Source organism: Equus caballus, chromosome 3 (assembly GCF_041296265.1).
Source record: "Equus caballus isolate H_3958 breed thoroughbred chromosome 3, TB-T2T, whole genome shotgun sequence".
In the NCBI taxonomy this organism is placed as follows: domain Eukaryota; kingdom Metazoa; phylum Chordata; class Mammalia; order Perissodactyla; family Equidae; genus Equus; species Equus caballus.
In genome coordinates this window covers 55,140,499-55,166,788 of record NC_091686.1, presented here as the reverse complement: position 1 = coordinate 55,166,788, position 26,290 = coordinate 55,140,499, and the positions used below count along the sequence as shown (strand labels likewise).

Sequence of the window (26,290 nt, the reverse complement as noted above, 5' to 3'; positions counted from 1 at the left end):
CTGTTGATGCAGTACCATTTATTGAAAACACTATCCTTTCGTCACTGAACTGATTTTGCAGACTTATTTTGCACATTAATTGACCTTATACACATGGATCTATCTCTAGACTTTCTGTTCTGTTGCATTGATTTACAGGCATACCTCATTTTATTTCACCTCACTTTATTGTGCTTTGTGGATATTGAATTTTTGTGTTTTTTGTCTTTTTGCTGAGGAAGCTTATCTCTGAGCTAACAGCTGTTGCCCAGTCTTCCTCGTTTTTTGCTTGAGGAAGATCAGCCCTGACGTAACATCCATGCTAGTCTCCCTCTACTTTGTATGTGGGTCACCCCCACAGTGTGGCTGACGAGTAGTGTATGTCCGTGCCCAGATCTGAACCCATGAACCCAGGCCACTGAAGTGGAACATGCTGAACTTAACCACTACACCACGTGGCCGGCCCCAGATATTGCATTTTTTACAAGACCCTCCACCAGCCGAAAGATTATGATTTGCTGAAGGTTCAGATGATGGTTAGCATTTTTTAGCTATAAAATATTTTTTACTTAAGGTATGTGCATTGTTGTTTTAGACATGATGCTATTGCACACTTAGTAGACTACAGTATAGTGTAAACATATTGTTTCTATGCACCAGGGAACCAAAATATTCATGTGATTCACTTTATTGTGATATTCACTTTATTTTGGTGGTCTGGAACCGAGCCTATGATATTGAGGAATGCCCTATGTGTCTGTCCTTTCACTGATGCCCCCCTTGATAACTGTAGCTTTATAGTAATGTCATGAAATTAGTTAATATGAGTCCTCTAACTTTGTTCTTTTTCAAAATTGTTTTGTCTCTTCTAGTTCCTTTGCCTCTTTATATAAATTTCAGAATCAGCTTGACAGAGTTTTTAAAAGACCCTTACTACAGTTTGGATTCAGAATCTAAAAACCATTGGCAATGCGTTAGAAATGAAAAGGCAAGATGGGAGAAGGGAGGGCACTTGAGTGAGGTGGTTGGGAGCACAGGTCTGTGATCAGACATCTGGCTTCAGTTTCTGCCCCTGCCCGTAAAGTAGTTGTGTGTCTTAGATTTAGTCCTGAAATTGGAATAATGATTATATCAACCTCAAAAAGTTGTTTTTTCATGTATTTATTTTTATTGGGACATAATTCTCATACCATAAAATTCACTCAAAGGATAGTTTTGAGTATTCACTGAGATAGCGTTCATCCAAGAACTTATTGCAGTGACTAGCACCTAGTAAACACTCCATAACTGTTAATGATCGTTATGAAAGAAAAGAATGTGTTGAGAGCAATACTAATTGACATGTAGAGATTAGAGTCTATGTGTTAGTTTGCTAAGGCTGCTATGACTAAGTGCCACAGACGAAGTGGCTTAAACAACAGGAATTTATTGTCCCTCAGTTCTGGAGGCTGGATGTCCAAAATCAAGGTGTTGGCAGAGTTGGTTCCTTCTAAAAGCAGTGAGGGAAGGAAGTGTTCCAGTCGTAGGTCCTTGGCTTATAGATGGTCATCTTCTCCTTATGTCTCTTCTCATTATCTTCCCTCTACGCATGTCTCTGTGTCCAGATTTCCTCTTTTTATAGGACAGCAGTCATATCTGATTAGGGCCCACCCTAATAATCTCATTTTAACTTGATTACCTCTGTAAAGACCCTATCTCCAAATACGGTCACCTTCTGAGGTATTAGGGATTGGGAGTTCAATATATGAATTTTTTTTTTTTTTTTAAAGATTGGCACCTGGGCTAACAACTGTTGCCAATCTTTTTATCTCCTTAAACCCTCCGTGTACACATTTGTATATCTTAGTTGCACGTCCTTCTAATTGTGGGATGTGGGACACCACCTCAACGTGGCCTGACGAGCGGTGCCATGTCCGCGCCCAGGATCCAAACCCTGGGCCTCCTCAGCAGAGCGCGCGAACTTAACCACTCGGCCACGGAGCCGGCCCCTCAATATATGAATTTTAGGGGGACACATTTCAATATATAACTCTTCATCCTCTGGACCTCCCAAATTCATGTCCTTTTCACCTATAAAATACATTCACCCTTTCCAGCATCCCCTAAAGTTTTAACCCATCCCAGCGTCAACTTTAAGTCCAAAATCTCATCTGTGATGGTTAATTTTATGTGTCAACTAAACTGGGCCATGAGGTCCCCAGATATTTGGTCAGACATTACTCGGAATATGTCTGTGAGGGCGTCTCTGGATGAGATTAACATTTGAAGCAGGAAACTGAGTAAAGCAGATTGCTCTCCCTAAGGTGCGTGTGTCTCATCCAGTCAGTTGAAGGCCTGAAGAGAGCAAAAAGGCTGAGTAAGAGGTAGTCCTGCCTGTGAGCTGGACATCAGTTTTTCCTGCCTTCAGACTCAAACAGAAAGATCAGTCCTTCCTTGGTCTCGAGCCTGCCTGTCCTGGGACTAGAGCTACACCATTGCCTTTCCTGGGTCTTCAGCTTGCTCACTGCAGGTCTCGGGGCTTGTCGGTCTCCATAATCACATGAGCTAACTCCTTATAATAAATACCTTTCTATATATGTACACACAATACACCCTGTTGGTTCTGTTTCTCTTGAGGACCCTAATGTAAATATTTAAATCAGGTATGGATGAGACTCGAGGTTTGATTTATCCTGAGGCAGAGTTCTTCTATGGCTGTAAACCTATGAAACCAGACAAGTTATCTGCTTCCAAATACAACAGTGAAACACACATAGGAGAGACATTCCGCTTCCAAAAGGGAGAAATCAGAAGGACAAAAGGGGTCAGAGGTCCCAAGCGTGTTGGAAACCTAGCAGGGCAAATTTCATTTGATTTTAAGGCTGGGAGAATAATCTCCTTTGGCTCCTGCTGTGTCCTCTGGCCCACTGGGGTGGTGGCTCTGTTCCTCAACCTGTGCCTGTGGTAGCAGTGGAAGCCCTGCTGGACTCTGATTTGCCTTTGGGGTCATTCTTCCCTTTTCTTGAAAGATGACACCTGCTCGCAGCCAGTTAGCTCTGTTGGCTCCTTTCATGCCTCCTTTCAAGTCTGACAGCCATCCTTCATTTCATCCCATCTCCTTCAGTGCAGGCTGGCAGAGTTTCTGCTGGTAGAAAATTCTCAAATCCTCATTGGCCTCCCAGGCAATTCACAGGGGTCCAAGCCATGGGAGAAGAGGGGCCTCTGCAGATCCTTCCTGGACAGCCACGTGTCTATTCCTGGCTTCTGCTCAGGTGCTTGATTGGATTCATGAGTCACCTGCCTGATCTCCTCAGGAAACCTTTGTTCAGCCACACGGTTGGCCCTGTTTGCAGAGCATGCTCTCTGGATGGGCTGACTTTTCCAAACCTTCAGGTTCCAGTTCCTTTTTGCTTAACACTTCCGTCTTCAATTTATCTCTTTCCTCTTGTATTTTACTATAAGCAGCAAGAAGAATCCAGGCCACGTCTTCAGCACTTTGCTCAGAAATCTCAGCTAAGTATCTAAGTTTACACTTACAAGTTCTACTTTCTACAAAATACTAGAACACAATTTGGCCAAGTTCTCTGCCACTTTATGACAAGATTGACTTTCCGCCAATTTCCAATACACGTTCCTCATTTTTATTTGAGACTTCACCACAACCATTTTGACATTTGTATTTCTAACATGACATGTATGTATTTTCCCAGACAAGAGAAGCCTTCTCCACAGCTCTCCTCTTTTCTTTCTGAGCCCTCAGCAGAATCTCCTTTAATGTCCATATTTCTATCAGTAGTCTCTTCAAGGCAATCTAGGCTCTTTCTGTCAAGTGTCTCAGAATTCTTCCAGCCTCTATCCTTTACCCTATTCCGAAGTCACTCCTACATTTTTAGGTATTTCTGTTACAGTATCTCACTTCCTGGTACCAAAATCTGTGTTAGTCAGGGCTTTCCAGAGAAACAGAACCAATAGAATATCTGTCTATCAATATTTTAGGGATCTGCTCATGTGATTGTGGAATTGGCAAGTTGGAAATCTGCAGGGCGGGCTGACAGGCTGGCGCTTCTGGCAGTAGTTGATTTTGCATCTTAAGTCTAGAGGCCAAATTCCTTGCTCTTTGGAGGATCTCAGTCTTTTAAGACCTTCAGCTGATGGGAAGATGCCTACCACGTTATGAAGACTAATCTGCTTTACTTAGAGTTTGCTGATTTAAATGTTAATAACACATAAAAATATACCTTCACAGCGACATCAAGACTGGTGTTTGACCGAACAACTGGGTACGGGTACCATAGCCTAGCCAAGTTCATAGATGAATTTAACCATCCACCTCCCCACATCTTCACTCATCATTGCTATTCTCTGACTTTTAAACTTAGGCCAGGCCAGTGGGTACAAATGAAAATTCGGTATTGTCTTAATTTGTGGTTCCCTGATTATTAGTGAGATGGAGCCATTGTATAAGGCAGTTCTTTCCAGAGGTAGTTAAGTGATTTCTAGAAAGGAGTTATGAAATTATCTTTTGAAATAGATCAGGATACAAATATCACACGGTCTAGCTTTATTTGTTTCCAAAGAGAGGGGAAGTAGCCTAGAATCATTATCTTAGACTTTTTCTTTTCATCAGAAAAAGGCTTTTATTTTTTTCTAAACTAAATTTGAAGCAGGACCGTAAACAAGGTGAAAACTGGAGCACTTCAGGTAAAATAAAGTAAGTAGTATGGTTGCACCTGTCTTCTGGCCTCCTTTGTCCCCAGGTCACCTGAGACTCCCTGGTGGAATCCTAGGGCTGGGCAGTAACACACATAATGCCTTAGGATGCTTCCTGGCCTGATGATGTGATGAAATTCCATTTTCCATCCCTCTCAACCTCAGTGTAGAAGGGGAGCCTTATGAACTGTACGAGATTTTGAGTTAAACATGTTCTGTTTCTTTGGTCTTCTGGCAGGCAGGAGTTTGTGGATGCTTACGTGAATTATGTCTTCCAAATCTCAGTTCATGAATGGTACACAGCCTTTTCCAGTGGTTTCCTAAAGGTGTGTGGTGGCAAAGTGCTTGAGCTCTTCCAGCCTTCAGAACTGAGGGCCATGATGGTGGGGAACAGCAACTACAACTGGGAGGAACTAGAAGAGGTAAGCCTGAAAGGTGCTGTCTTCACCCTGCGAGGAAGCGGCTGCGGCCTGGGTGGGTGTGCCCAGGGCCCGGTCTCTGCAAGTGTGCTGTGGTGGAGGAGGATCTGGAGGCCTCCTGCGTCTCCGGGGTTATTTCTTACTCTCCAGTGCAAATGGTACACAAATGTCCACTGTGATCTTCTTCTTCTTCTGTAAGATACGTTTTTTTCTTTTTGTCGTTTTTGGGCAGACTGCCATCTACAAGGGTGATTACTCAGCCACACATCCCACCGTGAAACTATTTTGGGAAACATTTCATGAGTTTCCATTGGAAAAGAAGAAGAAGTTTCTCTGTAGGTATCAGTAATCTCATATGGTGTTTGTTAAATCTTGCGTATGTTGTAGGATGAGATACTCCACAAATAAAGCTTCAACTCTTAAATGGTGAAGAGTTAGGAAGTCAGTATATTTACACTCTGTCTGAATCGCATCTCAGGCACAACACAGGTTGTTAGCCATAGCTGTGGCCTAACAGAAGGGACTTTGTAAAAGAAAGGAAGGAAGCACTTCATTTATTTTTCAATTGCTCTAAAATACTAGTTGTTTTATATCTAAGTGATTCCTTTAAGTGTTACGTGAATGAAATCTAATTGTTTGGATTAACTTCCCTGTTCTCTCTAGCCTTTGGAAAATATTGCAGATATCTACTGCAGATGGCACTGGGGAGATGTGACTAATAATAGCTTTATTGAGATATAATTCACATACCATAAGATTCACCTTTTTTTTTCTAGACAGTTCTCACCACACTTTTGTTTATATTTTGAATATACTCTCTGATAACTTGTATGACCTGACTACATTTAGGTTATTTTTCTAATATGGTCTTTTTAATAAATCTGAAGACTCACAATTCAATGGTTTTTAGTATTTTCACAGAGTTGTGAAACTGTCACTTTTAGAACACATTCATCTCAAGAAGAAACCCCATACCCATTAGCACTCATTCCCCATTTCTCCCTACCCCTCCTCCTGCAATCGGTGTTCTGTTTTTATGGATTTGCCTGTACTGGACATTTCATATAAATGGAATCAGACAATTTATGGTCCTTTGTGACTGGCCAGATGACATTGGAGAAGGGTAATACATTTGGAAAGAAGAATGAAGTCTGGTTTACATCAAATTCAGCCTCTTAAAAATAGTTGAAATCTTTGTCAGTGTATAATCAGGGTCAGAAATTAGCTAGTGAATAGGATAAAATTTTCACCCATAGAAAATTAAAAAAGAGGATTTGAAAGGCAGTGCTTTAAGAATGAACATATGTTAATATTAATGGAAGATTTACCCCCAGATTCTGCCACTCACAAGGAGTCAGGACAAGAGAAAGTCGATATCTTACACAAGAAGTCTTAGAACGAGCCCCGCTTCTCCTTGGCCCCGTTACATCACCTCTTGAGAAGCAGTGGCCTATGAGTTGAATGACAGGTTAAGGTTTGCCAAGGGAACTTGTAGGGCTGTGACAATTAAGAGGAGCCTGCTCTTGGTCCTGGGGATTTCCTTAAAAGAAGACATTTTTATGTTCAGAGATCATTAGACTTAGAAATTTTTATTAACGCTACAGATTTTGGCAAGAATATTTCTGTATCACAGTCTCAGGTAATAGCAGGTTATTTGAAAGTGCTGCTTAACTAATGATGTCATTGTAGTAATTTCCAGCACTTCAGCTATGAGAAAGTTATCCAGCGCTAGAAAACAAGACAGCTGGGTCTGTCTCTCTCAGTCTCTCTTTTTTTTGCCAAGTCACAGTGAAATGTAATGGCAGTGTTAGCTCTTCTAGTTTAAGAAAACTGGAGCCAGAGGTAGAGGAAAGCGAACAGATCCCAAATGGAAACTCGGTAGCCAGGGTGGTACAGGCACCAGACCCGTGAGATGTGAGGAGACCGCGAGGTCGTGTAGACTGCCTTCTTCTTCCTGGTTTCCCCCTGAGGTCAACTCCTCTTTTCCTATGTCAGTAATTCCTTTCCTCTTTGATTTTGTGAAGGCTCGTGGCATTTATGAGGGTGTACATTTGATTGAGGGCATTTCTGAGCATCTTTCCACTGGATGGATTATTTGTGTCAGTGTATAATCAGGGTCCAGAATTAGCCAGTGAATAGTATAGAATTTTTATCCATATAAAACCAAAAAATAGGACTTGAAAGGCAATCTGTTTTGCTTTGTAAGGATGAGCATCTGTTAATATTAATGCCGTGCATATTGGCACATAAAAGTGATTGCACTTCTCATGCAAGCCACAGGGTGTCATGCCTTCCTCTCTTGTTTGGAGGGCTGCTGAGAGCAGCTCCGCATTTGCGTCGCTGGTAATGCCAATTCCCTTTCTCCCCAGTGTTCCTGACGGGCAGTGATCGGATTCCCATCTATGGCATGGCGAGCCTACAGATCGTCATCCAGTCCACAGCCAGCGGGGAGGAGTACTTGCCTGTGGCCCACACTTGCTACAACCTTCTTGACCTGCCCAAGTACAGCAGCAAAGAGATCCTGAGCGCACGGCTCACACAGGCCCTTGACAACTACGAGGGCTTTAGTCTGGCCTGAGGTTCCCCAGCCGGCCCTAGCTTTCCCTTCCTTCCTCAGTGTCCTCATTGAGGCCTATACAGAAAATCAGGGGGAGTGAGTTCTATTTTTTTATCGTGTAAGGGGGTTGGGATTTGTCAATCCTGAGCCTGGTTGATGTATTTCTCGGGTTGTATGCAGTAAGCAACCTTTTTGAAAAATCGGGGGTTGGAGATGGGGTGAAAAATTGGCTCTTGTATGGGAGGTGTTTTTGTTTTTAAACCAAATCACCCAGTGTTTCTTGCACTTGTGAATATGTTGCACTCTGCTGGATAAAATGGCAGTGGATTTTTAAACTCTCATTTCCCAGATGTCTCTCTCAGCCCTCATCTTTCCTCACCATGCTTCCTGTCCTTCTCTGAACTTCTCATTCCTCTGCAAGAAAGATTTGACTGATCTGTCCTTTCTTACCTGCACATGCAGAATGTCTCCGTTCTCTGCAGCCTTGGAAATGCTCCTGGCCTATTATAGCCCTACTTTAAGGACTAAGGAGGAAAGGACTACTTCAGAATTTCCCAATTCCAACCAGCTGAATCTGGGTCCATTACTCTGGTGAACTCTCGAGAATTTCTGGGAGCCTTTATGAACGCTTCTTGCTTTAAAAAAAAAAAGTTCTTGAAGGACTAGCAGTCTCCCCGTGGCTCTGCCTGTTCCTGGACCTCCTTAACGTTGTGCAGAGCAGCTTAGAGTTGCAGCTGATCCTCATTTTATTTTGTTGTTTGGCCAAGTCCCTTTGACAATAAAGTGAAGCAATAGGCCCCCACCCTTCCATTATCTCGCTTTTGGAGCAAATTGCATTAATTTTTTAAAGGATATCTTCTCCAAGAAAAGTAGAAATAATAAACTTCTTGTCTTTTTCCCTATCACTTTCTGTCTTCTACCACTTTCTCTTTCCTCCCTCTCACACGCTCCTTCTCTCTCTCACTTTACTTTTCTCTCTTCTTCCCTTCATCCCGTTCTGTTACCTGACTTAATGCCCCTTTCCTCTCCTCTACTTCTGGTGGATGCATGCGGTCTGTTTTTTTTAATTTCTATTTAAATTGCAAAATTTCTACTCAAATTTTTTTTTCTCTTCGCTAATTGCTGAGACTTAAGGACATTCTTTATTAAGGAACTTTTGTTTATTGCATTTGAAATGTTTGTTTACAGTGGGATTTCGGGGGGGGGATTGTGTTTAAAGCAAATATATGTATCTCAAAAATAATGACATGCTCAACCTTCATCATGGGATAAGAACATTCTACATGATCAGAGAATCCATGTCAACCTAATTTTAAATTCTTAGTCACTAGGGAAAAGACTTATTTATATAAAATGAAGTATTTATGAAATGTGATACAGCATCAAATCTCAATGAAGGATTGTAGATTTATTCCAATTGCTAAATTGGTAGTTTTTCAGTCTTTATAATACAAGATTAAAAAAAGATATAGTTAAATGAAATGTTTATTTTCTATGTGTGTGCATATAGTTCAATATTATGCAATAAATTTGGTGTTTTAACTTAAAACGACTTCTTATTGTATTTGCAGACGGGGTAGCTTGTTTTCAGGAGAAGAATTCAGTCAGTCTACCCAAGTAATCTACCAGGTGGTCAAATTTGGTTCCAGCTATGAGAAAGTAGAACCAAATGCTGGGGAAATGGAGAGGAAGGCAGGAGCCCAGGTCAGGGAGCAGGTGGCGTTAAGGATGGATGGGATTTCTGAAGGTGTGTGATGGGTAAAAAGGCATTTCCCATGGAGGGGAAGACCAGCGAAGGCTTGAACATGGGGAAGGGCCAGGAACCATTTGAAGAGAGTGTCAGAGGAAGTAGGGGAATAATGATAAATAAGACTAGGGAGAAAAAAGGTAGGTTTGGGGCTGAGGAACAAGGCTAAGCATCGGAATTTTAGTTGGTAGCCAAGTAGGATTTGTTAAAATGTTCAGAACTTTAGGGTTGGGGTAGGAGGCAGTGATATGACTTGAGCCTGGTTTTCAGAAGAAAAATGTGGATAGAGGTACATTTTTTGGAGTGGGAAGGACAGAGCAGAAAGACAGCAACTGAAAGCAGTGAGGGCAGCGGCAGTGGAAGTGGGAAAGAGTACATGAACGGGAGAAAGGGGAGAAGCGGAGGCAGTGGGAGCCTGAGGGGAAAAGGAGAAATTAAAGGTGAATCAGATTTGTTAATCTAATGATCTGTGCTCGTTAGCCCGCTTACACACACCAAAAGTGTGTGAAATGCAGCAAAAAAAAAAAAAAAATATTTTCACTAGATTCTAAAAATTACAGTGTATTTACTGTTTTACTGGACTGGATAGGTGGTTTCAAGGTAATAAAGAGAACGGTAGCTGTCCAGTCATAAGTTCCACTCAACAGACGTTTAATAGCATACTTAAGTGCTAAGTTTGAGGGACAAAAAAGCCTGCCGCATTTAATTTTGGATGAAAATAGCCAAGTTATTTTAAACTTCTGGGCCTTATAATCTTCATCCACGAAATAAGGAGCTTGGACTAGATAATTTCTGAGGTCCCTTGGAGCTCTAAAATTCTAAACTCACCGAGAACAGTGCCTGCACATAGACACGCCCAGGACATCTTTCTAAATATTTGTTGCATGAATGAAATTTTGTGCTGCTTCTAAAACACTATGATTTTTCTGAGATATTTTCCTCTATTCTCTTCACCACTTACCGCTTTAGAAGACTCTCCGGATGGGCACTTCTGGATTTACCTGTCTACCCTCCCTCCCCTGCGAAGCTCTGGAACTTCCTTCGCTGTCAGTCGTCTACCAATTTAGTGAAATTATTTAGTAACTTTTGGTGGGCGGGATTCAGTGAAAGTGTAATGAGGTAAGTTAGTAAATTCTACTCCATCTACTCCATGTGCAAGCCTGCTGATGGCTTGCATGGTTCTCTAGTAATAACCCTGGAGAGCTAGGGTTGGCAAACTCAGCCCAGGAGCTAAAATGGGCTTTACTTTTTGTTTTTTAAAGATTGGCCCTGAGCTAACATCTGTTGCCAATCTTCCTCTTTTTTTTCTTTCTCCCCAGAGCCCCCCAGTACCTAGTTCTAGGTCCTTCTAGTTCTACGTGGGACACCACCTCAGCATGGCTTGATGAGCGGTGCTAGGTCCATACCCAGGATCCAAATGGGTGAAACCCTGGGCCGCCAAAGTGGAGTGCACGAACTTAACCACTCGGCTGCAGGGCAGTCCCCCGAGCTTTACATTTTTAAAAGGGTTCAAAATAAAAGGAAGGAGATGTGACAACAATTGTGTGTCCTAAAAAGCCTAACATATGAGTATCTAGTCCACAAAGAAGGATTTGCCAGCCCCCGTGAGACCAGACGTGCAGGAATCACAATGACAGAGTGGCTGACCTCACTGAAGTCTTAGAGGGACTTAGTTGGACGTTGAACCAGAGAGAACAGTGTTTGGACCTTTCTGCCACAGGGTAAGGAAGTCAAGCTTCATCTAAGATTAACCCACAGAAAGGCATGTCGGGATTTCGACCATAACAACTACCACATACTGATTGTGTGCTGTGTGCCAGACCCTGCACCAGGCATTTGCTATGCACTATCCAGTTTAATTGCCACCACTACCCTCCTGGCTCTACCACTTATTAGCTGTGTGGCCTTGGGCAGGTTTCTTAACCTCTCTGTACATCATTTTCTTCCTATTTAATGGAATTATTATGAGACAATAATGTGGAATTGTTAAGAGAATTAAATCAATAAACTCATGGAAAGCACATAGAACAGTGCATAGCACATTAGCTCTCAGTAACTATAATTACCACTGTTATCCCAGTTCTTCACATGAAGAAATGAATGTTTAGAGAAGATAACTTACTCACTGTCCCAAAGTGGTGGGACCTGGACGTGGCGTTTAACTGGTGTTAGGCCCAGCTGCTAGAGATGGGTAGCAGATTTGACTAGAGATGGGCAGCTAGAGCTGAGGCTTTGTGGCCACATAAAAAGGGACATCCCGATGTGGCAGCTAACCTTGACCACACACCTGCAGCAAGAGCGCAGTGAGTTTGTTTTGCTGCCAGTGTGCATTCAGTAAGGCAGTTCTCCAACTGTGGGGCTCAACGTGCCCGTCAGGTGTGCCGTTCTCACGTCAGCTTCAGGGAGCCTCCAGTGGAGCTGGGTGTCGCCGACTCGGGGGGTCTCTGTTGGCATGTAGTGGTCAGGGACTAGGGATGCCTCCACGTTGTGTAGGGCAGTCCGTGTTCATCCTGCCACGATGCCGATGGGGCCCCTTTGCAAAACAGAGCGAGGGCTGGGCCTCATACCCTTCAGGGGATCCCTCTCTGTAGATTTTTTTTTCATAACACTTGTTTTTTCTTTTTAAATAAACTTTCTATTTTTCAGTAATTTTAGATCTATCCTTACTACTTTTCTATGGTACTATGAATTCTTCTATATAGCTCACTCAGTTTCCCCTGATGTTAACATCTTAGATTTACATGGTACATTTATCAAAACTACAGAGCCAACCCTGTACATTACTTTTAACTAAACTCCAGACTTTGGATTTTACCGGTTTTCCCACTGGCATCCTTTTTCTGTTCCAGGGTCCAATCCAGGATCCCACATGGCATTTAGCACAGCAGGCTTTTAGGCAGCACTGGGATTCCTGGCTGTCAGCAGATTTGCCAGCAGAGAGCTTTCAGGCTGGGAGAGAATGGGATGATATATTGAAAGTATTGAAAGAAAAAAAAAGGTGCCACTCAAGATTATTTCACCCAGCTAAGTTGTCCTTCAGAAATAAAGATGAGATGAAGACTTTTTCTAACAAACAAAAGCTGAGCGAGTTTATCATCACTAGACCTGACTTACAAGAAATGCTAAAAGGAGTTCTTCAAGCTGAAATGAAAGGATGCTAGTTGATAAAATAAAAACATATGAAAATATACAACATGCTGGTTAAAATAAGTATATAGTCAGGTTCAGAATATTCTAATCCTCTAATGTGATGTGTTAACCACTTAATTCGAGTGTAAAAGCTAAAGGTCAAAAGTATTAAAAATAGCTGTAGCTAAAATAATTTGTCAATGGATACACAATATAAAAAGATGTAAATCATGACATAAAAAACAGAAAAGGGCAGAGTTTTTGTATGTGATCAGAGTTAAACTGTTATCAGCATAAAATAGTGTTATAAGATGTTTTCTGTAAGCCTTATGGTAACCACAAAGCAGAAACCTACAGTAAATTCACAAAAGAGGAAGAGAAGAGAATCAAAGCATACCACTATGGAAAGTCATCAGTTCACAAAGGAAGGCAGCAAGAGAGGAAGAAAGGAACAAAGGAACTACTAAAAAGCCAGAAAACAACAAGATGACATTAGTAAGTCCTTACGTATCAATAATTACTGTAAATGTAAATAAATTGAATTCTCAAATAAAAGACATAGAGTGGCTGGATGAATTAAAAAAAACACAGCTACATACTATCTACAAGAGACTTACTTCAGCTTTAAGAACACACACAGGTTCAAAATGAAGGGATAGAAAAAGATATTCATGCAAGTGAAGACCAAAAGAGACCAGGGGTAGACATATCAGAGAAAACAGACTTTAAGCCAAAAATGGTAACAAGAGACAAAGAAGGTCATTATACAATGACAAAGGGGTCAATTCATCCAGAAGTTAGAACAACTGTGAATACATATGCACCTAATATCAGAGCACCAAATATATTAAAATAGAGATCTGAAGGGAGACATAGATAGCAATACAATAATAGTAGGGGACTTCAATATCCTATATTTAACAATAGATAGCTCATCAGACAGAAAATGAAAAAGAAATGTTAGACTTGAACCACACTTTAGATGAAATGGGCCAAACATATATATAACATTCCATTCAACAGCAACAGAATACACATTCTTCTCAAATGCACATGGAACATTCTTCAAGATCATATGATAGGTCACAAAGCAAGAACTTAGCAAATTTAAGAAGGTTGAAATCATACCACCCAAGTATCTTTTCCAACCACAATAGTATGAAATTAGAAATCTATTATAGCAGAAAGAAAGCTGGAAAATTCTCACATATGTGGAAATTAAACAACACATTGCTGAACAACCGTAGGTCAAATGAAATCAAAAGGGAAATAGAAAAATATCTTGAATCAAACAAAAAGGGAAGCAAAACATACCAAAACCAATGGGATGTGGCAAAAGCAGTTTTAAGAGAAGTTTCTACAATAAATGTCTACATTAAGAAACAAGAAAGATCTCAAATTAACAACCTAACTTTACACCTCAAGGAACTAGAAAAAGAACAAACTAAGCCCAAAGTTATCAGAAGGAAGGAAATAACAAAGATCAGAGAGCAGAAAGAAGTGAAATAGAGAACAGACAAACTATAGAAATGATCAATGAAATCAAGAGCTGGCTTTTTTGAAAAGATAGCATTGACAGACCTTTAGACTAAGAAAGGAAAGAGAGAAGCCTCAAATAACATTTTAAGCCAAAGAGGAGACTTACAACTGATACCACAGAAATACAAAGGATCATAAAAGACTGTTATGAACAATTATATGCCAAAAAATTGGATAACCTGGAAGAAATTGATAAATTTCTAGAAACATACAATCTATTAACCCTGAATCATGAAGAAATAGAAAATGTGAACAATAATGAGGAAGCAGATTGAATGAGTAATCAAAACCCTCCTGATAAGAAAAGCCCAGGACATGATGGTGTCACTGGTGAATTTTACCAAACATTTAAAGAGGAATTAATGCCAGTCCTTCTCAAGTTTATAGAAAAGGAGGGAACACTCAAATTCATTTTAGGAAGCCAGCGTTACTCTGATACTAAAGCCAGATAAGGACACAAATAGGAAAGAAAACTACAGACCAGTATCTGATGAATATAGATCTAAAAATTCTCAAGAAAGTACTAGCAAATTGAACTCAACAGCACATTAAAATGATCAAACAACATGATCAAGCAGGATTTACCCCTAGAATGCAAGGATGGTTCAATGTATGCAAATCAACAAATCTGATACACCACATTAATAGAATGAAAGGGAAAAATCTTGTGATCATCTCAATAGATACAGAAAAAGCATTTGGCAAAATGTAACATCCTTTCATGATAAAAACTCAACAAAATGGGTATGGAAGAAACATACCCCAACATAATAAAGCCCAGATATGATAAACCCAGCACTAACATCAGTGTGAAAGATTGAAAGCTTTTCTTCTAAGATCAGGAACAGGACAAGGGTGCACACAGTCATCCCTCCCATTCAACATAGGACTGGTTGTCCTACACAGGGAAGTCTGGCAGGAAAAAAAATAAAAGGCATCTAAATCAGAAAGGAAGAAGTAAAATTGTCTTTCTTTGTAGCTGATATGATCCTATATGTAGAAAATCATAACTCTACCAAAAAAAGTTAGAACTAATCAATTCAGTAAAGTTATAGGATACAAAATCAACATACAGAAATCAGTTGTGTTTCTATACACTTAATGAAATATCTGAAAAAGAAATAAAACAATCCTCATTTATAATAACATCAAAAACAATAAAATACTTAGGAATAAATGTAACCAAAGTGAAAGATCTGTACACTGAAAACTATAAGACTTCGATGAAAAAAATTGAAGACTCAAATGGGAAGATATTTCATATTCATGGATCAGAAGAGTTAATATTGTTAAAATGTCCCAAAGCCATCTATAGATTTGATGCAATCCCTATCAAAATTCCAATGGCATTTTTCACAGAAACAGAAAAAATAACGCTAAAATTTGTATGGAACCACAGACGACCCTGAATAGCCAAAGTAATCCTGAGAAAGAAGAATAAATTGGAGGAATCACACTTCCTATTTCAAACTATACTACAAAGATATAGTAATTAACACAGTATGGTACTGGCATAAAAATATACACACAGACCAAAGAAACAGAATCAAGAGTCCAGAAATAAACCTTTGCATATACTGTCAACTAATATTTGACAGGGAGCCAAGAATACTCAATGGAGAAAGGATAGTCTCTTTAATAAATGGTGCTGGGAAAACTGGATAACCACATACAAAAGAATGAAACTAGACGCCTATCTTACACCACTCACAAAAATTAACTTGAAATAGATTACAGACATAAATTTATGAGATACTGATACTGTAAAACTCCTAGGAGAAAACATAGCGGGTAGGCTCCTTGACATGGGTCTTGGCAATGATCTTTTGGATTTGACACCAAAAGCTCTAGCAACAAAAGCAAAAATTAATAAGTGGGACTATATAAAAACCTGCACAACAAGAGACAACAAAATGAGAGGCAACCTACGGAATGCGAGAAAATATTTGCAAGTCATATCTCTGATAAGGGGTTAATATCCAAAATACATAAAGAATTCATATAAGTCAATAGCAAAAAACCTTGCAATCTGATTAAAAAATGGACAGAGGAACTGAATAGACATTTTTCCAAATAAAACATACAAATAGCCAACAGGTACATGAAGAGGTGCTTGACATTACTAAATATCAGGGAAATGCAAATCAAAACCACAATGAAATATCACTTCACGCCTGTTAGAATGGCTGTCATCAAAAAGACAAGAGATAACAGTATTGGCCAGGATGTGAAGAACAGGGAACTTGTGCACTATTGGTGGAAATGTAAAATGGTACAGCAACTATGGAAAGCAGTATAGAGGTTCCTCAAAAAATCAAAGACAGAACTACCATATGATCCAGCTATTCTACTTCTGGGTATATATCCAAAGGAAGTGAAAACAGGATCTTGAAGAGCTATCTGCACTCTCATGTTCATGGCAGCATTATTCACAGCAGACAACGTATGGAAACAACCTAAATGTCAGTCAGTGGATGAATGGATAAAGAAAATGTGGTGTATATATACAATGGAATATTTTTCAGCCATGAGAAAGAAGGAAATCCTGCCATTTATGACAACATGGATGGACCTTGACAGCAGACTAAGTGAAATAAGTCAGACAGAAAGACAAATACTGTATGATCTCACTTGTATGTGGAGTCTAAAAAGCCTAACTCATAGAAACAGAGAGTAGGATGGTGGTTACAAGGGGCTAGGTGGGGGGGGGGGGGGGGGGGGGTGATGAGGAGATGTTAGTCAAAGCGTACAAACTTCCAGTTATAAGACAAATTCTGGGGATATGATGAACAGCATGGTGATTACAGTTAACAATACTGTATTATATACTTGAAAGTTGCTAAGAGAGTAGATCTTAAATGTTCTCACCACAAAAAGGAAATGATACTTATGTCACATGATGGAGTTGTTAGCTACCACTATGGTGGTAATTGTTTTACAATATATGGGTTTTAAATCAACACGTTGTACACCTTAAAAACTTACTCAATGTTATATATCATATCTTAGAACTGGAAAAATAGATGAAAGAAAATAAAATAGTCAAATCATAGTGAACTAGATGATAGAAGTAAAGGTGGGATGAGGGAGGGAGGGCATGTGATAGAGTACCAACAGATTTGAGGTGAAACCCACTGAATAGAATATTTTGTGTTAGGGTCAAGCATAGAAGAAAAAGTAAAATCAAAGCTGATCTGCAGAATTTTATTATTTTCTCTTAAAAAGAAATGTGTTTGTTGTCTCCAGTTTTCTTTGGCTCTTAAAAATGGAACCAAGCAGATTTTAAACCAGTCGTTGTCTCTAAAATATCCGAGAACATGATATGCCCATGTTGCCTTTGATAGCCCTAACTTTGTTGGTAGGCCGGCTTGCTTGAGGATGGGTCTGCCGTTTGTGAATTTTGCATTTTTAAGAGATGCCTTCATGGAGCACTTATAGGAGCCGGCTCCACTTGCAGCCTTATCTCGGAAAACAGGATCTCACAAAGCTGAGAAGAGCTCGTGATAAGGAAGACGAGGAAGAGAGCAGGTCCTTGTGTCTTCAGAAAAAAGTGAAAATTCTCTTGTGGATTAGACCAAGGGAGTTCTCCAGTTGGAAGTGACATGGAACCTCCCACATGCCTTTCCAACCCAAGTTTTTGGTGAAGAGGGATTAGTTAACCTCAGGACAGCAGAGTCCTCTGAAAGGTGTGGCAAATGTTGGCCTCTGACTACTGCTCTCTGCGTGGGGATGCTAACGCAGACTGGCTCAAAGGCAGGTAGAGGCTTCTTGCCCACACTGAGTCAGGCGTGGATTTGGTTTCCATCTGGAATGCCCTTTACTTGTGCAGTGAGAAACCAGCATGTGCAACAGAATAGGTGCTGGAGGAGGTATCCACCCCACTCCGGGCAGACTGTTTGGATCTGTGTTCATAACAGCCTTGCCACTGATTGGCTAATCCAAGCCTTAGTGCTTTATTTCCTTCCAAAAGTAATGGAGTGTGTACCCCTGAGTTATATGTAGCATGGGAAAAATTAGTTCAGATGTCAGGTTTTTTTCTCCCGAAAGTATCCGGACGCTTGGCAGGGTGCAGAGTCACATGGTCTTCCGATCTTTTAAAAGCTGATTTTCCTTGGCCTAATCCCAGGGGAGCTGGATACAGTCTATGGTAATTATTGATTCAGCTCCACTGGTGTTGAACTTCCTGAGAAATTTAAGAATTCACACACACACACACACACACGGCCCCCCAACCCCCCCTCCCCCCCCCAGATAAAGGCAAACACTAAACCAGATTAGTCCATCGTGGTCACCTTTTCTTTAGTATTAGGCGAAAAAGCAAGCCAAAGAGCAGGGTCGGAAATAACCCTGTTCCCCATGGTGTCATGAGAGGCTGGAACACTTGAGAGGGAATGTCAACAGCAAGTGCCAACTAGGTACTGGCTCGTGGTCCCAGCAGGACAGTCTCACCACTGCCAAGAGTTTCTTGTGAAAAACAGGTCTCCTGACCTTTCGTGCCTGGGCATCCTCAGGAGCTCAGATGTTTGTGCAGCAGGCTCAAGGACTCTCAGGTGCAAGTCACTGGCAGATTGTGTGGAGAGACCTGGAGTTTCTGAGTTTCTGGTAATGGCGAGAAGGGCCTCATTCAATGAGACTCTGAAATGATTTGAACCCAGAGCTCGCCCTGTGGCTGGCCTGAGCCTTTTGCTGTCTTGGGGCTGATGAGAGGGGAGGACCCCAGGCAATCGCCCCGTCTCAGCCTTGCCCACAAGTTTGATGAGAATTAATATGTAATTAGGAGCTTGCCAAAATCGGAGCAACTCTCCTCTCTAGGGTATTGTTTAAAAATATATCTTGAGACAAATTTCAGGACACCAACTGAGCTAGAAACCAGTTCAAAGGTTATTCTGTTCCTTCACAGAACTCGGGCATTCCCACACTGGTCTCAGCTGCCGCCTCAGACAGTTAATTCTTTCTAGTACGTGTCTGAGCAGACATGGACCTCCCCAAATGTTCTGAGGGGAAGCAGACTCAGAGGAGCTTGCCCTGCTCTGGGAGAGAAAGAATTCAACGGGGCCAGGTCTGAGAAAGCCGCCCCTAGGTTTGTGAGGGCTGCAGGAGAATATCAGCGGTCACCAGAGAATGGGGCAGTGTTCCCTAAAGTCTCGCTTATCCTGTTGGCACTGATTTGTAAAGAGCTAGAGGTGTGTTCTGGTTCTGCTCACACAAACAAGGAATCGCATGAGCATGAGGAGGGTGATGGGGGGACTATGGTTCCTTTCTGCACCTGTTCAAAATGTCTTGTCGGACTTGAGCAGAGAAAGAATCTTTGTCTAGTGTGATAACAGCCCTCCACCATCATTTATTAAAGATTTATTGTGTGCTCACTTTATCATCCAGGTAAAGCCCTATGGTAACCCCACAGGGTAGGCACTATGATTATCCCCATTTTTCAGATAAGGAAACAGAGACGTAGGGAGGGGAAGTAATGCACCCGGATTGTAGAGCTAAGCCATCTGCCTGCTGTCCGGGCCTTCAACAGCAAGCGGCACTTGGCCTTTGTTGTTGTTGTCTGGCGTGCTGGTCTCTGTTAACTCAGGATTTTGAGTTGATTGGAGCTGCTCATTTTCACAAATACCCGGGATGCAGTCTGCACTTTCTACTTAAAGTGAGGTCTTCGGATCAGCAGCACGGCAGCACCTGGATGCTTGTGAGCCATGCGGAGTGTCGGCTCCACCCCATCCCCTGCCAGGGCTGCCTACCACAAGACCCCGAGACATTCACACGCACCATCAAGTTTGAGAAGCACCGCTGCCTGCTACCAGAGAGGAGGATATCCTGTCTGCCCTCCTTCCTTCTCCTTTGTCCAACCTTGTCCAGGAATTTTAAATTCTTTCAAAGTAACAATTACAGAAAAATCACGTCTCAAAAATATCTTACCAGGAAGCACCCAAAGCTGTAGAACCAGAAGCATGACAAGGATTTCTGAGTATCTTTGAATTGTTTTTGAGAAATTAAAGAACTCAAATATCTAAAAGATCATGAGTTTCAGAATCCGTAGTAACAGAGAATTTACTAGGCCAGCTGAAACACGGAGGTCCAAGTGGTCCTGGACCTGCGTTCATGTCGGTTTCACTTTGGACCGCGCCGCCTGCGCAGATGCTGCACACCATGGAGCCACCTCTTGGTAGACGTGAGCCCTGTCACTGGAGAGCACAAGTGAGAACCAAGCTGTCAACAACCCAGTTCCTGCCAAACCCCATCTGCCTGCCAGCCAGGCTTCTAAAAATGCGTTTGGGAATTTTGACTTTTGGCTTTTACTGAATACGAAATTCTACTGTGTATATATAGCCCTGATAAGCTGACCCAGCTTAGGCATAACTCTGATATATTCTGTCTTACAAGACTCAGAATCCATTTCTAGAAGAGGTAATACTGAGGCCATTGACAGGGACTGCCTCTGCCCCTCAGCCTCCTCCCCGGGCGTAGGTCCCCATTCTGAGACTCCCATTCAGCGAGCCCACAGCACTGCAAACTACGATAGGGTTTGGAGCAAAAACATTTGCTGGGTGGGGATGAGCGGGGGCTTCAGAGGAGCATCAGGCTCTGTAACAGGCTGGAGAAGCTGCGGTACTTGCCCTAGCATCACTTTCTGGTCTCTCAGACGGGCCAACGTCAAAATATGATTTAAGAAAACAAGATTTAAGAAAATTTAAGAGGTCACTAAATGCTGCCTGCCACTTCCGCCTGAGTTTTATTACTTTGGACCGAGTATTTCAAAAGTTAAATTATTCAGGGTGAGTTTCAATTCTGGCAGAATGGCATTAAATTGCGCTGTCCTTAGCACTGTGTCTTTGTCCTCCGAGAGACAGACCTCAGTTTGAATGGTGTCACTTGAACTAGGACAAGTTCCTTATTCCAAAGCCTTAATTTTTTAATCTCAGGTTCAACATATTTTTAGCGTTTACTTTTGAGCATGTGTGGTTTAAGGAAGCGGGGCCCACCTCACCGCCAGGTGTCGGGTCCTCGACTGTGAGCTGGGACTCTGGGGGCTGCTCCACGGAGGGACCGCAGGCCTGTGACGGGTGACACAAACGGGGAGGTGCTCACTTCACACAAGTGAAATGTGCCTTTCCTCCTGAGTCACAGTGTCCTGCTGGCCTTCCGAGCTTCAGAATAGTGAACGGCTAATGTATTTATGTATGATGGCCTCCTAGACTTTGGAAATGCACTTCAACAAGTTTTTGTTTTTTCTTAAGGCCTTTGTTTCTGCACCCCTTAAGCCCCGCCCATAAACTGTTCTAAAGGCAGCTGAGCTTAGAGCACAAGCCCATTTTCCTACCTACAACCACAGGCACGGCTAATTTGTACTCAGTTCGCTTCACCTTCCAGTGCCCTCCTTGGAGACAGAACAACAAAATCTTCATCCTCCTGAGGCTTCTGAGGAGCTCAAGGGAGCAGCTCGCTCGATTCCTACCGAAGGGAAGGTCGACCCCACAGGCGGTTCAGTCATATGTTCCTGACGCCGTCAAAAATCTCAGAACATCCGCAGTTAAAAATATTTTATTTCAGTTTATACAAAATACAGTCAGTACCAAAATGCACATAACATTTTTCATTCAGTTTACATTTTAAAAAAAAGGACAACCGTAATTTCAAATACTTTCTGCTTACATTTCATGTAAACATTGTTCTGGACCCATATTATTTACTAAAATGCAGCCACCTGTGCAGTTTCACGAACGTATAGTGCTTTTTGATGGAGAATTAGACCTGCCCACCGATTTCTTGAGCCACGCACAGGACCACCACTGGCCGGATTCCAGACCAAATGAGACTCTCTAGAGACATAACTGCAGCTTCCCAGCAATGTGAAGTTGTCAATGCCCGGATTTCATTTCACACACACATCTGTGCAAATCTGTAGTCGATAGCCTATCTACATACACCTATTATGAAGGGTCACGGTGGAGGAATGCAGCTGCCCACAGGGGCACAATGTCTACTCAGGGAAGTGGCCAGTGCCACAGCGCAGGGCCTGACACACAGGTCACTCTTGTTTGGATGTTGCCATGCTGGCCATCATGTGAAGTGCCAGTATACGCAATTTGAATCTATAACATTTGAAAATGTTTCGCCAGTCTTTTGACAGAATGTACTCTTCAGTACGTTTTGAGGGGCAAGTGGGGAAAAAAATAAAAGGGAATCAAAGGAAAGTACATTCCAGGTTCTGCCAAACCCACGGGCTTCAGAAGAAACACTGCTTCACATTTTAGTAGTTTTATCCCTCCCTATGGATGTAACCACACGGATACTGAAAAAGAACATCAAGGAGGTGTGGATCTTGGTGCAGAGACCACCTCTCCCCACCTACAGGAAAAAAAATCCCAGGAAGCAATGTGTCAGGAAGATCCCTCTTGAAAGCAAAATAGAATTTAGACTACGACCAACTTTTCACAAAGCAGTTCAGAGTGTATGGCGTTCAACTATAAATATACCATCAAAAGTAGGAAGGTATCACTGTTAAGAAAAATGGTATCTTCATTACTAGATTAAGAATGTCTTTAAAAAAGTGAATCCATGAACTTTAAAGTTTGATTTTCCTTGTAAATCTGTGCTCAGTTCTGGAGACTGGGCCCAATTCTGTCTACTGAGCACTAGGAAGCCCCAGAAAGAACCAAATTAATTGGCAACATGGCCGCCCCTTGATCCTGATAATAGAGCTAAATATTCAACTTATAACGAATTCCAAGCTCAACCACATTAACAAATGCTCCACCTTCAGGGCCTCCAAGACTGCTGGCCTCAGGACGTCTCAGTGCAATATTTATGACGCCAGCACAGGCTTGAGGCATGTGTCTGAGGCTAGAAATGCCACAGCTGGGAGCAGGCACACCCTCCACCAGGCTCGTCTGCCATGAGCAAGCATTGCATCAGAGGGAGACGAAGTGCAAATTACAGTGGTGTTGCACAGAGACATCACCGACGCCTGCCTTGGCAATGAATAACAATCATTCAACTCCAAACTGGCAACCGAAGGGAAGAAATCTAATTATTAGCTCCCAATGCAGTACAGCTAACAACTAAAAAAAATAAATTCTCCAGTTTGAAATTTGACTTGTTCTTTCACAGAAATTTTCCCTGGATCGGGAGCTTAATGTCAGCTTCCTTTGACCAGCACAAGACAAACTTTGGCTGTCTTGAGAAACTTCTAAGCAGGCCCTTATCCTACACCTTGCACAAACATGTCTAGAAAGCGAAATCCGGACTAAATGATGCAAAGATGAAATGCAGTAATGATTCCATGCCTAATATAAACATCTATTTCAATGTTTACTGCAGACTGAACACAGTCAAGGCAAACGCTTGTGAAAATTACAAGGCTCTGCTATCTCTAATTCTTATGATCAGAAAATCAAGTTTATTCACGCTTCACCTTTACTTATCATTGTTATTAAATAACCCTTGACATTTATTTTGTTGGCATGTGCTAATAAACACACACATTCCCAAGAGAGCAAAGGAAAAACTCCAGTCCAGAGTATTCTGTGTGAAGCCAATTAAGACACTGCCTCTAGGGCCTCGAGACCCTGGGCTGCAGACACGGTTGCTGTGGAAACAAATTTGCCTCAGCATTTCTGGCAGAGCCAGAACCTACTGACTAACGTGTCTTCAAATAGGATCTAGCATAAACAGGGCTCCCCACTTAACCTGGGTGCCATTCTTGGAGTGTACAGATCATGAGAAATTACAAAGGAAAACACGACATTCCATACACAATTTATTTTACTATATAAGTTGTTGTTTTCTTTTATTCAATTACACAAATTTGAATGCCGATTTCTGAACAAATCTTTTACTTAACTTTGGCAAAAACAACAGATTTCAAACATTTAGTAGCATCTCATTTATATAGCTTTTTTTCTTTTTAAACTCTAGCATATTAGTATTTTCAAAACAATACTCAAACAGATGTGCTTTACAAGTTAACTGGTAATGATCTGATTTCTACGATAGCTTATTTAAGAGAATAATTACTTAAAAAGGACAGACTAGACATGTATTTTTTTTAAAAAAATTCAATTTTTGGTCATGTGAATGATTCATGTTCAGATTTCAAAAATAGAAAAGGTCCTAAAGTGCATCATTTATTTATAATATAACTCCTTGAAATTATAGTGATCTGCAATGTAAACAGTAAAGAATACCAAACTATATTTTCATGTACATTTAAACTGGTAGGATTATGTACCGTCTTTAAGTGGGTGGAGTAGACCAGGGCACTTCCAACACACAGTTCATGCTTCTATATGATTATTTTTAAGAGCAAACTTAAAGGTATTCTTTTTCTCCTACTCCCGACTTAAACCATTTTCAACTGACAGAGCTGCTCCCGCGCTTCAGCAATGGGAAATGCTGCTGTAAATCTAAGCCAATCAGTTTCTCAAGAACCCATTTTTTTTTGAAACTGACAACTAGTCAGTAGAGTTTTACATTCTCTTTATTTTCTTTTCCTTATTAAGCAAAACAAAATAGCACCCTTTAAGAAGGCAACTCTCAAAACAGACAGGAGGGCACCCCTGCTGTCTCGCTCATCCTGCACCACCACCTTCAACAGGCAGAGCCTGCTGAGCCACCTGCGCTCGTCAGCAGCGGCTGGGGTGCAGACACCTGTGCTCGACCTCACAAAGCACAAACGCAGGCCGAGGATGGACAGGCCGAACCAGAACCCACTCTCCTAAGTGCAGACACAGACAGTCACAAAGTAACACCAAATCACAAAGTGACATCAGCACACCGAAGTGATGAGTGCTTTGGTGTCTTAAATTCCTGGTCCCTCCAAAACGTCTAATATAGACAGCTTTGTGACACAGTTTTTGAAAAAATTATAACCATAATTGGCCACACACCATTATTTGTTCTCTTTACACATGATCTTGAAAATAGCGTGACTTAGATTCTGCCTTGGGCTGAGCTCTGAGGGCTGCATTTACCCCTCAGTTAGAGGATTTTAGTGCAGCTTTCCTTTAAAAAAAAAAAAATCAAACTCTGGTGAGTACTCAGGAGGCTGCGAACACAGGCTCTTTCTCCCTCTCTCATGATCCTCTACACTTAAGCTAAGAATTAAGCAAAATCCTTTATGTTTGGCTAGTGCCCAAACGAAACTAAGCCTCAGACAGGTTGCCATAGCATGCTGGCCTCGCTTAGTGTTTGATGTTAAAATCTGAGACTGATAAGTGCGGTCCACGTTCCAGAGAGAATTCTCCAGGCTCTTCACCCTGTTACCTGATTTAAAAGTCAGCATTCATATAGCTACTGCTATATTCCCTCCGTCCTCTACAGATGATCCAGTCCTAGTCAGGGATCAAAATTCTGTCAGCTGAGGAAGTCTTGAAGAAACACACCTTCAAATAGATGTTTGTACCACCCATATGGGCAGACGCAGCTTCCATCTACCTGAGAGCTGGAGGGGAACAATTCACATGAGAGGGGAGAGGTGCAGCTCTGTGCAAAGGTCACAAGAATGGCCACGGCAGCAGATAGGGCTCCAATGCACGTTCCCCCTTGACTGGGTCCAAAGACAGCATGGACCTGCACAGTACGTTCGCTCCACAGAACGAAGTCCTGAGCTTGTTTCTGTCACAGCTAGACAGAGAATGGTCTCATGTTTCTCAGTTACCCAGGGAAGAACAGTGTGTGTTCTCTGTAGATGAGTGTGCCTCAATGTAGTGATTCATCACTGCTAGTGTTAGTAACATTTCCACTATAGTGTCTGTGTGTGCATGTGTACGCACGTGGAGGCACGCAGAAATCTTGATCTTCCTGACAGAATTCCTAAGTCGGGGCAAATTGCCTTCTTCCTTCTGGGTGGTTTCTAAGGCAGGCGATGGAAATTGGAGCCCATCCCAATGGCCTGGAGGCAGAAGGCTACATGCTTTGCAGGTCCAGCTCCAAGGCTGCCTTCCAGTTTCTGCAGAGCGGCTGTTTACCAGGGGAGGCAGGTGGCAAGTTCACTCCGCATCCCCAGCCCCCTTGACTCGGGCTGGGGTGCCCCCTTACATGGACTTGGAATCAGTGTCTCTCTTGCTGATGAGCACCTCCAAGAGCCTTAGTTTCGCCTTTATGTGCTTATATTCATTGTATTCTTCAGTCATCGGAGTGCGGTCTTCCTTCTGGACATTTCTAATGGAAACAAAGGGAAAGGAGGCTGAGGGTCATTTGCTGTCTCTCCTAGATGACACTGTTCATTAG

The 26,290-nt window shown here is 41.8% G+C and overlaps 2 protein-coding genes and 1 long non-coding RNA gene across 31 annotated transcripts in view; 2 read left to right on the top strand and 1 right to left on the bottom strand.

Moving 5' to 3' along the window:
* Positions 1–9,193, top strand: part of HERC3 (HECT and RLD domain containing E3 ubiquitin protein ligase 3) — a 98,055-nt gene extending 88,862 nt beyond the window's left edge. For all 11 annotated transcript variants that reach the window (XM_023637727.2, XM_023637728.2, XM_023637730.2 and 8 more), the window contains 3 exons: positions 4,907–5,090; positions 5,320–5,422; positions 7,457–9,193. In XM_023637727.2, the coding sequence (XP_023493495.1) occupies positions 4,907–5,090; positions 5,320–5,422; positions 7,457–7,665 (496 nt within the window). In that variant the 3' untranslated portion in view covers positions 7,666–9,193. The remainder of the gene's footprint in view (positions 1–4,906; positions 5,091–5,319; positions 5,423–7,456) is intronic.
* Positions 9,194–9,621: 428 nt separating this feature from the next.
* On the top strand, positions 9,622–12,040 carry LOC138923446 (uncharacterized). Its single transcript, XR_011437049.1, has 2 exons — positions 9,622–10,510; positions 10,711–12,040. It is a non-coding gene; the product is annotated as an uncharacterized lncRNA (long non-coding RNA).
* A 9,545-nt stretch (positions 12,041–21,585) lies between these two features.
* The window catches only part of FAM13A (family with sequence similarity 13 member A), a 316,899-nt gene continuing 312,194 nt past the window's right edge, over positions 21,586–26,290 (bottom strand). For 18 of the 19 annotated variants that reach the window (XM_070263412.1, XM_070263416.1, XM_070263415.1 and 15 more), the window contains one exon: positions 21,586–26,221. In XM_070263412.1, coding sequence (XP_070119513.1) covers positions 26,095–26,221 — 127 coding nt within the window. In that variant the 3' untranslated portion in view covers positions 21,586–26,094. The remainder of the gene's footprint in view (positions 26,222–26,290) is intronic. The other variant, XR_011437490.1, reaches the window with a different exon arrangement.